The sequence below is a fragment of the Trematomus bernacchii genome, unplaced genomic scaffold (assembly GCF_902827165.1).
Source record: "Trematomus bernacchii unplaced genomic scaffold, fTreBer1.1, whole genome shotgun sequence".
Taxonomy (NCBI): Eukaryota; Metazoa; Chordata; class Actinopteri; order Perciformes; family Nototheniidae; genus Trematomus; species Trematomus bernacchii.
In genome coordinates, this window is record NW_022987564.1 from 20,330,447 (window position 1) to 20,343,701 (window position 13,255).

The 13,255-nt window shown below is 39.8% G+C and overlaps 1 protein-coding gene across 1 annotated transcript in view; it reads left to right on the top strand.

Moving 5' to 3' along the window:
- myo1g (myosin IG) overlaps window positions 1–13,255 on the top strand; it is a 63,968-nt gene that overhangs the window by 21,667 nt on the left and 29,046 nt on the right. Inside the window, exons 13-18 of the mRNA XM_034124360.1 lie at window positions 597–671; window positions 793–925; window positions 6,195–6,361; window positions 6,798–7,005; window positions 9,115–9,338; window positions 10,429–10,573. Coding sequence (XP_033980251.1) covers window positions 597–671; window positions 793–925; window positions 6,195–6,361; window positions 6,798–7,005; window positions 9,115–9,338; window positions 10,429–10,573 — 952 coding nt within the window. The remainder of the gene's footprint in view (window positions 1–596; window positions 672–792; window positions 926–6,194; window positions 6,362–6,797; window positions 7,006–9,114; window positions 9,339–10,428; window positions 10,574–13,255) is intronic.

Here is a 13,255-nt window from a genome sequence, read left to right on the forward strand (position 1 = left end):
ATAAAGAAGGTGTGGGAACCCTGGATTCTATAACTTCAGGACTAAATATGATTTTGAATACAGGATGCAACTTTAGCAAATCATCCACACTGTAAGTTGTTGTTACATTGTGAGCAACTGATGAGAGGGTAGTAGTTTATTTGAGGCAACACTACAGCAGCCTTTTATCCCAGAGGCTGGACAGCTTATATAACTTACAGTGCGCCAGTGACCCCCTGCTGATGCCTCACTAAAACCAACTGAGCAGTTAAAAGAAAAGACACACAGATTAGTTCGTAGTTCGTTTTTTCCTCTAAAACGTGAGCCGTGGGGGAACATTTGACCGTGTTCCTAATTTGTAAATCGTCTAAGCGGCACGAGTGTTGCTATAATCCTCCAGCCTGAGGACGTTGAATCATTTGTAGCAGAGAGTGGAGTCTTTTAACGGGTACTGAAAATGACCCTTTAATGACTGTTGCTTAAACGTTGCTGGTTTCTGTCTGATATGCTTTCAAATGTAACATCTTATTCTGACCTCTTCACTTCAAGTGTGTTTTCAGTGATGCTCCCCTCTTCCTTTTTGTAACTCTCACATTCTCCCCCTATATCTATTACAGATATTCCGTCGAGGGCTTTTTGGACAAAAACAAGGACCTGCTTTTCCAAGATTTCAAGCGTCTCATGTACAACAGGTGCCAAACATCACGATGCTCTTGACAGTTCAGTTAACTGGGTTCAGTGTATCATGAGTTTCTTGCCATCACTACTCTGCTACAAAGTTAATGACATCCTATCTTTCTCTGTCTGTCGTAGTGCCAACCCAGTCATGAAGGAGATGTGGCCAGATGGTCAGCTGAGCATCACAGAGGTCACAAAGCGACCTCTGACCGCAGCCACACTCTTCAAGAACTCCATTGTGGCCTTGGTGGATAAACTGGGCTGCAAGGTCAGTGATTTCAGCTTAAGATTGACTTTCTGTTCCCTTCCGTTTCACCCTCAAGGGAAGCTGTGGTTGGCATTTGCCGTATTTAGACTGATCGAAGATACCTAATTCTGACAAGTTTAAAGTAGAGCCAAGTATCTCTATAAAGACAGCAGTAATTATGGAATCTGTGAAGTTGAGAAAAAAAGCTTTAAAGTGTTCAGGCTGGCAGGGAAACTGTGCTTCAGATAACGTTTGTAATGCCACCATGTTGTGCCCTTTTAGGCTAATTTATTTTGTACATGGCCTACATAATAAATATCTAATATCATAATGTATTTAAAAAAACAAATCTGCTTTTGTGTCCAAATATTTTAGTTTAAGCTATTTACAGTCTATAGTTTTAGGAATTTAGGAATGAAATCAATCTCTTTTAATCAGTGACTCTTGTCTGTTTATGATTATAAATGTTGATTGAAATCCAAGTAATACAAAAACATTTTTAATACATTTAAATGACAGTATTGCTAGGCTAGTTAGCTTGGCAACCATTTTTTCTCTGTCCACTCATGCCTGATTTACTAATGCAAAATAATTTATGTAAATGAACTGCCAAGATTAAAATGAATAATTTGAAGATACAGACAACTAACAGTACATTTAGTTGTAGCTTTAGCTATGACTGTCTCACCAGCTAGCTAACATTTGATGAAGTTAGTCAACTTTAGCAGAAGTTTTCGTTTTTTTTTTGTCTTTCATGACTGCTTCATAAAGTTCTGGGGATTCATAAAATCAACATTTCTTTACATTGTTGTATTTGAGCTAAGAAAAATGTGTATTTTCTAACTTTAAGCTAACCACAGCTATTTCATCAGCTAGCTAACATTTGATATAGTTGTTATGTTGAGTTGTGTATTAGGCTACACACCAGAGGTGGGGGACTCGAGTCACATGACTTGACTCGAGTCAGACTCGAGTCGCATATTTTTGGACTTGAGACTTGCTTGACTAACATTGATAAAAGACTTGACTTTGACTTGGTATTCATGACTTGAGACTTGACTTGACTTGAGACAGATGACTCAAAAGGACTTTACTTTTTTTAATTCAATATTTGCATTTGTTTTTGTATTGTACGGAGCCCCTAAAGGGCAATGAAAAAAAAAAAGATACTGTATCTCGTTCGCACGAGAAAGTTACCGGAGCGCCAAGTAGGAAGTGGAGCACACTGCCGTTTCATTGCAGACTGTAATGTTTATGTTGGGAAATGGCAGTGCATACATTATTTTAGATATATTTCGAACTCGGACTCTCATTCACTTCATGAAATCGCTACAGCACCAGGAGGCAGCGGGACGTGTAACTCCGCCTCTGAGAAGAGCAGCACCAGCGCGCAAAGAGCTACGCAACGCCTTCACTGTGTTTACTTTCATTAGAACAGCTGAAGAGCGACCGCAGGCTGCTAGGTTTTAACCACACACACACACACACACACACACACACACACACACACACACACACACACACACACACACACACACACACACACACACACACCTCGACACACATCGAACTGCCCGATTAATCCCCCTATTACTCGTTTTATGAAGGAGATGTCCGGTCACTAAGGCGCATGATGTGTGTATGTTTGTGCTCTGCTCAGCTCTGCTCTCTGTGTGTGTGTGTTCGGTGTGTGTCCGACAACGGCATTTGTTTTCATGTTACCATGAACAGTAATTTACACACATCTGGTCAACTCCATATGTATATGTGGGTGTTCCCAAATGAAAGAAATGTGTTTAATCTTAATGTCACACTGTCTGCACACAAACACACACACATATCATGCGCCCTGGTACATACACTATTCCGTTGTATTGGCTTTGATGCAATATTTCTTTGTGCACAGACACAGTTAGGAAAACAATGAGACAGTGTCATATGGGAGCACCTTAGGCCCCGCTCACACAGGACCGTTTGCGTTTATGCACAGTATGCGTATTCAAAAAAGTCTTCCGTTCACATGCATTCGTTTCATTTAACGTGTCTGTTCAAACGAGGCCGCTGGAAACGCTGTAGTACATATGCCGGGACTGTAAGTGGCGCTGTAACTTCCGCCAAAATACACCAAAAGCCGCGAAGAAGAGCAGCCCCGCCGCAATGTTGCCATGGCTACCCTTCTGTTTAAGCCCCGCGGTGTATTTAGCAACATGTAGTTCATGTAATTCTCCATGTCCACTTGTTGCTGATGGTTGTGGTAGAGGAGCTGTAGATTTTGCACTAATATCTGTAGCATGGTCAGTAGCAGTAGCACTAGCAGTAGCTACTGACAGGAGGAAGTCAGTGTGTGTGGCGATTGCTGGTATTCAGCGGGATATAGTCATTTCCTCAGCATATGGATAAATGCAACGGGGAAGTTAACTGAAAGAAACCGAATCTGTGGATATTGCATCGACCGACCAAGAAGCACGTCTCTGTGGAGAGGACGCGCTCAGAAAGAGAGATATTCTCTACAAACACCGGGTGAGATGCACCTTTGTCAATATAATGGATCAATGCATGAAATCTGATTCTGTTTATTTTGTTTAAGGAGTATATTGGGCGTTAACAATTCTGGTTTGCCTTTTATAATATTATTTCATTCAAGAACCCCTTGTGCGTTTAATGAACACAGCTATTTTTGATAGTTGCTACAGCAGTGAGCAGGAGAGGTGGGGAGAGGTGGGGCTATCGCTATTTTTTCAGGAAATATTCGTATAGAGGTGATTACACGGACTCGGTTGACCCCCCAGAGCGTTTCGTTTGCAAATCTATCCACCTTGGGACCCGTTATTGTTTGTGGGGTCAGTTTCTATCGGCCTCGTGTAAATAATAGGGCTATACACATGCAAAACTATGCAGATACAAGCAGTTTTCTCCTCGTGTAAACGGCGCCTTAGACAGGAGAAATACTGTGACCCTGCTGAAGGGGAGCCAGGGCAGGAGGCTTAACATGTTGATGTAAAATATCCTGTTATCACTTTAGAGCCCTTTTACAACTTATAGGGTTATCATTTCAGCGCCCCACTCTCCATTGCTGTTTATGTTGAAAATAAAACTAAACTTTTCATAACCACAATATTTTAACTGATTTAAATGCGGAAACTGGGGTTATTCATCAGAATTTCGTATGACTTGACTTGTGACTTGCTTGACCTGAGCAATGACTTGACTTGACTTGACTTGCTTGACTCTCACCACAGTGACTTAGGAATTGCTTGAGACTTGTAGGTTAAGACTTGAGACTTGCTCATGACTTGCACATGTAAGACACTCCCACCTCTGCTTCACACCCAGTTACTGTGGTTTGATTTATTTTCCAGCTTTGTTTTGTAGCAACTACACGTTTTGTTGTTTGACCTGGTGAAAACATGTGGTAGTTGCTGGGGCTGAGTAGTGAAGAAGATGTGTAAGACCCAAAATTGCAGTTATTCGATTGGCCACTTGAGGCTTGCTCCAAAATGGAGATAATGTCTATAAACCCCCATGGTAAAAGGCCCAACTTTACAGCAGAAAGAAACTTTTCTGGTGATGACCGGAAGCACCCATTTTGAGCTCCTTGAGTCACAACGCCTCTACAGAAACCAATTGGTGACTTCACGGAGACTTTGCCAAATTGTATACATTCTATGGGTAAAACAGAGCTTCAAAAGTCAGAACCAAATCTCAGACAATTTCATTCTTGATAGGTACTGTAGGTTTGATGTTGTGATATCTTATCTTGATATGTGGAGTTTTTAGTGTTGAGCGTAGATCTCCTCCCTAGTTTACATCTTCAGGAAGATGCTCTGCACCAGTTTCCCTGTTCTGCTCTCTAAAGCCTGTGTGAGTCACACGCTATTCTGAGGCTGCCAATGTGCGATGTCTCTTCTGGGAGGACGGCCTGTCACTGTGAATGACACAAAATGAAGCGAGAGGCAGTATGCAGCCGTCCAGCAGGAACATGTATACAGAGCAGCGTGCTGTTTTTGGTGTCAGGGAGTAACAGTTTTTGTAGGGCGCTTGTCCTCATCCTGTCAGGCTGCCTGTGGAGTTGACATGTTGGTGAGGGGGAGGTGGTGCTGCTTCACAAAATGTGCTGCTCACCTCACCTGGCCTCATCTCCCTGACTGAAGTCTGACATTTCCTGCTGTTATTTTGGGGCGGCTTGCTGTCAGGATGCTGTAACGTCTCGTCTCGGTGTGAGCCTGGCAGAGGTAAAATGGAAAGGAAACTCCCCTGGCAACCTTCAGGTCACGATGAAAGAGCGGATGTTTTCCTCATCTGCCAAACAGAAGCACCTGTGCCCATTCTGCCCACCTCATCTGCTCCCATTAACTGAGTCCTCTCCTCAATCTCTGCCAAAACAAGTTGAAACTGTGGGCACCGAGGCCCATGCATCTTTGTCATGATGAACGTTAGTGCCGGGGAGCAGAAAGTGGTCACTTTATCCCAACTTCTTCATCTTTCATCGACCTTGACACACAGTCCCTTTCCCTAAAAGATCCCTGACCAGGTGCAGGCGTCCGGCGGTTACCCCACACTGAAGGCTTTATCGTTTTCAAGGTTTATATTGGCAGTTAAATGTGTTGTTAATAAGTAGATGTGCTGGATGTGTTATGAGGCTCAGCTGCTCACTGTAGCCTCTGTTGAAATATTCTGCAAGTCTGATTAAGGTCAGTGAACTCAGCTTTACAGTTTTGCAACTCGGCTGTGGCTCTGTGCTAGTCAGTGTAGTTTATTTATTCGCACAGTGATAAACCTAGCAGTGATAAAAAAAATTATAAAAACATACAACAATCAACAAGTTTGTGCAGGTGATAAAACAAGAGTGTTGTGAAAAAAGTGTTTTAATGATTAGATTGTAAAGGATCATTTTCAAAGAATCAAAACATGGCATTGCCATGTTTCTTTTCCATATTTACAGACATAATGTAAAAGACACAAGAATTAAAAAATAACAATAAAAATTAAAATATGAATATATATTTTTGAAAATAAATACATACACAAACAAATTAAAATAAAATAACAACCAAACTGATTGCTTTAAAATGCAGGGGAATTTTACTGCAGTATTACAGTATATCTTTCTGTACATTTGTGCTCAAGCTAGTTGCAGTAATGTGATGATGTGATAACTTATTGATCCCTGCTGGTAAGTTTTACAGTAAATAAAACCAGGCAGTTTATCGTGCTCTCCTCAGTGCTGCAGCAAAACAACACCGGATCAAAGCTGAGGATTTACCTCCATCTCTTCTGTCTTGTCCTCCAGGAGCCCTACTATGTGCGGTGCATCAAGCCCAACGAGATGAAGTCTCAGGTGCTGTTTGACGACGCTCGCTGCCAGCACCAGGTGGCCTACCTGGGCCTGATGGAGAATGTGATGGTGCGCAGAGCGGGCTTCGCCTACAGGCAGCATTACGCTCGCGTCCTGCAGCGGTAAGTGATGCTCTTTTACTCCATGAAGATAAAGTCCTGTGTTTTCTGTGTTACTACAGCAGCTCAGTGTAACACCAGGGATGGTAAATGTACCAAACTATCCAGTACTCCTTGTTACTATGATGGAATTTTACTTCGTAAAAGTGTTTTGTACCGCATGCATATTGTCAATTTGGTCTTTGTGAGTAATTGTATCAAACCTTGCAAATCTCCATAACAGAAATTGTAAAACTGTTTCCAACAGCTTAGAAGCTCTACCCCTGGATGATACATGTATATTAACAAGTGAGCCTTTAACTTAAACAACTAAGAAGACTTTTACAGATACATTAAAAACCTTTCAGTTACAGTAACAATAGTTCTACTTTCATATTTACAGAACAACACTGTGGTCATCGTACTGTAAGCCCTAATTTTCCTCTTTCTTCTTTTTCAGGTATAAAATGACGTGCGAGTACACCTGGCCGAACCACATGATGGCGTCGGACAGAGAGGCGGTGGAGGCCATCATCACCCAGCACGGTTTCCAGGACGACGTGGCGTACGGACACACCAAGCTGTTTGTGCGCTCGCCTCGCTCTCTCTACACTCTGGAGCAGGAGAGAGCCGCCCTCATCCCCATCCTGGTGCTTTTCCTGCAGAAGGTCGGCCATATTAGTTTTGTATAAATTTGATATTATATTTAGATTTTATTTCATACATTTTATATTTAAAAATATATATCCTCCTGGGACCCGAGGAAAAAAAGTGTCTTCCAATTTCCTTTTTTTTGTGATTTCATACCTATTTAGGGTTAAAAAAACATCTTGCAATTTAGACTTTTTTAATTTAATTTAATTTTTAAATGTTACAGTATGTCCACTGTAGAGGACGTCGGGACCATTTTAGTTTGAAAAGACAGCCAAAATGAACAGATAGACTATGTAACGTATTATGGTTATAGAGTGATATTAATAAAAGAATACATTCACCTTTAGCACGGGCTGTAGGGCCATCTTGACTAGTTTTATGGATGTGGTCTCCATTTGACCATGCTCATAGAAACAAAGCTTGCATTCCTGAGGCAATTCTCAATTTTCATGGCTCCACTTAAAATAAAAACAACAATAAGACATACGTGCTACTCTTGGCCCACAGGGGGCCATGTCTTTCCAGCTCGTCCCTATCTGTCTCTCTGTCTGTATCTGTGCGCTCATGGAGCCTCCTGCATCTTTCCCCCCCTTCTTCTTGACCCTCTTCTATCCCAGGTGTGAAAGCCTCATCTCTCTCATGAGAGCTCAAAATCTGAATCTCCCTTAACTATCTGGTACAGAAAATGTCTGCTTCAGTTCCGTCTCCTGCAACAATATTGAGTCATTAAGTCCATGAAGATGGTCCTGACGTAAACTAGAATGGACATTTATAAAAGAGCTGTTATTTGAAAACTTGAATTATTTAATTGCTTTCAGAACTAATTTTATAGTTCCTCACATGTTAATAAACAAGAACATATATGATTTTCATGGTAAAAATTACAATTATTCAACAATATTTGACTTCTCCTGCTTCTATAACATTTTGTTTTTGGTATGCCAGCCATTTTGGATGAAAAGAAAGAGGAACTTCCCAGCATGCAATTTTAACCAATGACATATCACTGGAAAGACCCGGATGTCCTCTGTACAGTACATCAGGGACTGATAGATGTCCTCTGTACAGTACATCAGGGACTGATAGAGTAGCTCAAAAGAGTAAAAGGAGATGCATGTTAACAAAATGTCCACTACAATGGGCTGGGTCCCAGGACAGCAAATATATATATATATATATATATATATATATATATATATACTATATTAGTTGTATATTTTCCAAAAAGAAGTAGGAAAAACTTCTATCAATTTGTCTTGTATTTGATCAAACTAAAAACAAACCTACTATGCATGCTAACTTAGATGTTTTATTTTTGACTGATAGCTCACCACTTGTTAAATGACAAACATTTATTATTTTTCATTACTTTCATTTTCCTTTCATAATGATACCATACATTTGAACCTTTCTTCCCACATGTTTTCATTTTCTCGCTATACTTTTTTTCCATAAATGTACTTCTTTGACTATAAAAGACTGATATTATGCATTAGGTCATTATAAATGATGCTTACTATCTCTTTGATATAAGATTTTTATTTGAGAAATAATCGTTTTTTTTCTCTGTACATGACCTGAAATGCTATGAGGTCAATCAAATTATTTGTGTATGTTAGCATCAGCGATGCTTTTAGTATATTCTTCCTCAGCCTCAAAACAATTTGTAATGTCATATCTCTACATGATACATTCATTAGAATGGATGAATCCGACATTCCTATTATTGACAGAGAGCACCACTGTAAAGTCACAAGCAGCTCATCATGTGACCGAGTTCATCATCCACAGCGTTATCTTCTTTACTTTCAAACGCACTTCTCTGTGTCTCAAAGCCTCATCAATATGTGGCTTCTGGTTATGCTTGACTGAAATTCCAGCTCCAATTCTAATTTCCTGTAGCAATAATTATGATAATTAATGAGATCCAGTTACATTATAGTCAATTAGTTCACTTGCTCAATGAAACTCCCTCTCCTTTCTCTTTCACATGACCTACTTTGATGTCTTTTCAGAGAAGTGTGGCTCTATAACTGGAGCAAGAGCTCAGTGGGACTCTCTCGTCTCTCCTCTCCTGATTCTGTCATTAATACGTCCCTCTTTTTTTTCTAAAACTCTAAAAGGTGTGGCGAGGGGCTCTGGCTCGTAGGAGGTGCCGGCGAATGAGGGCTATCTACGCCATCATGGGCTGCTTTAAGCGCTACAAGGTGAAGGCCCACTTCTGGGAGGTGGAGAGGAGGTTCACTAACGTGCGCACCATGGCCGACTACGGGAAGAGCGTGGAGTGGCCGACCCCGCCCGCAGCGCTGTCCCAGTTCCACAACAACACCGTCATGCTGCACCGCAGGTCAGATCACACTCAATACAGCTCACACAGCATCTCAATCAGGAGGGACTTCATTTAAGAGTGACAATTCATGTATAGACATGTTGCACATTAGAATCAAGTGTGAGAGTCTTTGGAGATTAGAGTCCGTCGCTAATAATGAACTAATTATTACGGGGTAGAGATGCCTTGAGACAGGATGGAGTCTAGACACCGGTGGTGGATGAAAAGATGAAGAAAAACCCTGAAAAGACTTTTTATCATCTAGATCAAATATACAAAATGCAACTTGTTCATTAGTAAACCCAAGAGGTACTGGTAGGCAGGTTTTGTTACTTTTGGACAGAGCCAGGCTAACTGTTTCCTTCCGCCTTCTAGCTTCATGTTGACCAAACAGACCAAGAGCGGCATACATTTTCTCATCTACTTGTAAAACAATCATTTAACCAGGGCAGAACTTCATCATTATGTTGCTTACCTATTCATCTGCTGATTATTTTCAAGATGAATCATTTGGTCAATGAAATAGAAAGTTCCAAGGTAATGTCTTGACATTTCTTATTTTCTCAGTCCAAAACCTAAATATTTCCATATGATAAAAAACAGGAAATCTCAATACTTGGTAGACTGAAAACCTTATTTTGTGCCATATTTGTGTGGAAATGACTTTAACTATTAATCGGCTATCATTTCTATACTGATTTCGCACGTTAGTTCTTTTAGTTATTTTATTCTGTCCAAACAGCTTCTGTAGCCTACTCATATCTACACAGTTTATCATAAATACTGTCCATACTGTATTTTTTATATCTATATACTTATATTATACTATACTTAACACTGTAGTTTACTGTTTCTTTTGCACATTTTGGTTGGATGCTAATTGCCTTTGGTTGTCTCTGTACTTGTACTCTGTGCAATGACAATAACGTTGAATCTAATTGAAACCAAAACAAAGTTGGCCTAGTCTTCTAATGGTTGCAGAATAACTTGAATGAGTCACACAGTCTAATCTTGAAGCTTTTCCTCCTACTGTATGGTCCTCAGTTGCACCTCTGATGTTTATTCCACCCAGCTGACCCTCTGTGTTGTTGCCACCCCATGTTGTCAGGTGGTGGGCGAGGCAGATCGTGAAGAACATCCCCCCGTCTGACATGCTGGAGGTCCGGGCCAAAGTGGCAGCTCTGACTGCACTGAGCGGAGAGAGGATGGACTGGGGGGTCAGCAGAGCCTGGGAGAGGGACTACCTGGCCAACGTAAGGAACGCACATGATCAGTCAGGGTGCTCTTAAGGTCAATGATCTGCAACACATCATGTTAAAATAGCTCATGAAGTCCCTGATTACTCTTTATTTACATACAAAATCATTCTAGTTAAGCAAAAGTATTCCATTTCTCAACCTCTGAAAGACATGTGTTCTTATTTTAGATATATAATTGTATTTAATCAACTAATTCAATACTAACAAACAATTTATACAGACAAGGTCCAAGAAAAACAAAGTACATTGAAGAACAATAGCCATCCTGTGAGTTATCCAATCACAACGCATCACCCTGGTGAGTGACCTCAAGTATCACAGGGAAATGACTACAAACCTCATGATAAACAAGCTCTACAACATACACAAAATCATTTCAAGTATGAAGGTAGAAATCAAATAAAGTCACCTACAGTGGAACAAAAACAACATACAAAAAATGAAAAGAAGAAAAAATGATTTTCATAGAAGTACAGTTATTTTATTTTATGTGTTGCCGTATCAAAAATATTTATAAAAGATCATAGACTGCAACAGTTACTTTTACATTGAACTAACAGTTAAACTACAGTTTTCCAATGTTGTCCTCTTTGTTTCAGCTCATAATACAGATATTGTAAGAAGAAGTAATGCAACAGCTGTGTAGATAACTTAAATCCACTTTAAAACAATGTAAACAAATGTTAAGAAACATTAAGTACAACGAATGTGGTGCTTTCAATTGAATCCCATGACCTTCATCAGTGAGTGGAGCCTCTCCAGGCGTCATCACGTGAGCTAAGAAAGGGACGGGGGTTATAATCTCATCATTATACTACACACATATTGTCACATGACCACAGCGTCATACTGAAGTCATTTGATGGCACGTGATGATGAAATTCTAATTGATAAAGAAGGCCGTGGATATCATTCAATCTCCAGAAATAGATATACAAAGTGAATCTTAAGTGGCTTACATCACACAAAGCAGTCAGAATCAGGTTTATTGCCAAGAAGGTATACAGATGCAGTGTTTCCCACAGATCTGAAATATCCCTTGTGCCCTCTTCGAATTTTCATCCTTTCGACACCTTCGTGGCAAAAATGTACACGCCCCAAAACACTGCAATTAAATCATCATACATCAATATTTATTTTTACTTAATTTCTTTTCATGAATCACTTAAACAACTTCTAACGTGCTCAAAACGACCAAACATTTGAAAAAATAAATCTGGATTTTAACCCTTTTCATTCGTTTCATTATTTGAATTATCTCATTATTTATGACAAAAAAACACAAAATATAATAATTAGTAGGCGGATGGAACTTTGGTGGTTATTAGAGTCTTGGATGTGTCAAAGATTAGCAACAACATTTATTTGACTGCGTTATTATTGTTTACGCAGTATCAGATACTACCTCTGGACACCTTCGTGGCAAAAATGTACACGCCCCCCCAAAAAACTGCTATTAAATCATCATAACATCAATATTCTTTTCTACTTTCTTTTCATGAATCAATTAAACAACTTCTAACGTGCTGAAAACTACCAAACATTCAATCATTTTCAGGATTTTAACCCTTTAAATGCCTGTTTAATTATTTGCATTATTTATTACAAAAACACACAAAACCTCAATTATTTTCCATATAATAATTAGTAGGGGGATGGGGCTTTGGTGGTTATTTAGAGTCTTGGATATGTCAAAGATTAACAAAAAAAGTTGATTTGATTGCATTATTATTTTTTACGTAGTGTCAGATACTACCTCTGGACATCTTCGTGGCCAAAAATGCCTCATTGACTTCCATTCAAACCACATTTGTTTATCTCACTGCCATTGCAGTATAAAACCATGCATTTTGTAATGTCAGCATTTCATTTAGAAGAAAAGTAGTGATATTTGATATTTCTACTCGATTCCAACAGATTACACAATTTTCCCACTGTAGGCCGATGCATGACATTCTTACATTTTTGCCAGTTATATTATGGAGCCGTGTGACTACCAGGGGGGCCCGAGAGTGGTGTGTGTGCGTGTGTGTGTGTGTGTGTGTGTGTGTGTGTGCGTGTGTGTGTGTGTGCGCCTTTGTGACGTGCAACAACATGATGCACACACACTGCTCTGGAAAAAACGATGTTTACGGCGTCTTCTCTGTTTCTCGTAAGGTCTCCCTTTCTGTTGGTTGCTTGTTAGCGGACCCTTCACGCGATAGCAGAGCGAACAGGTACAGGAGGCGTAGAGCGAGGGATCATTGTCCACTAGTTAATCGATTGCAGGATACAACGGCGGATACAAAAAAACGAAACAAAAAAAAATTAAATGGGTCGCGAAATATACTTTGCTGGCCGTTAGTATGGGCAGCCCGCTCAAGTAAAGTCTATGTGTGGGAAACCCTGAGATACAAGGATTGTGCTTTGGTCTGTTGTAGTGCATAGTGACTGCATACATAAACACACTATAAACACACAGTTAAAGGAAGGAAGTTGTAACAAAGCAACAAATATAGAACTACTGTAAAAAAAAAACATTACAAAAAATATTTACAAGAAATATACAAAAATACAAGAAAGTACAATAAGAATATGAGTTTCTGAAAATTAACTATGCACACCCCGTTATAATTTAAGTGGAATATCTTTGCAGTTTTTGTCATTTTATCAGTTTATTATTTGACAGTTATTCTG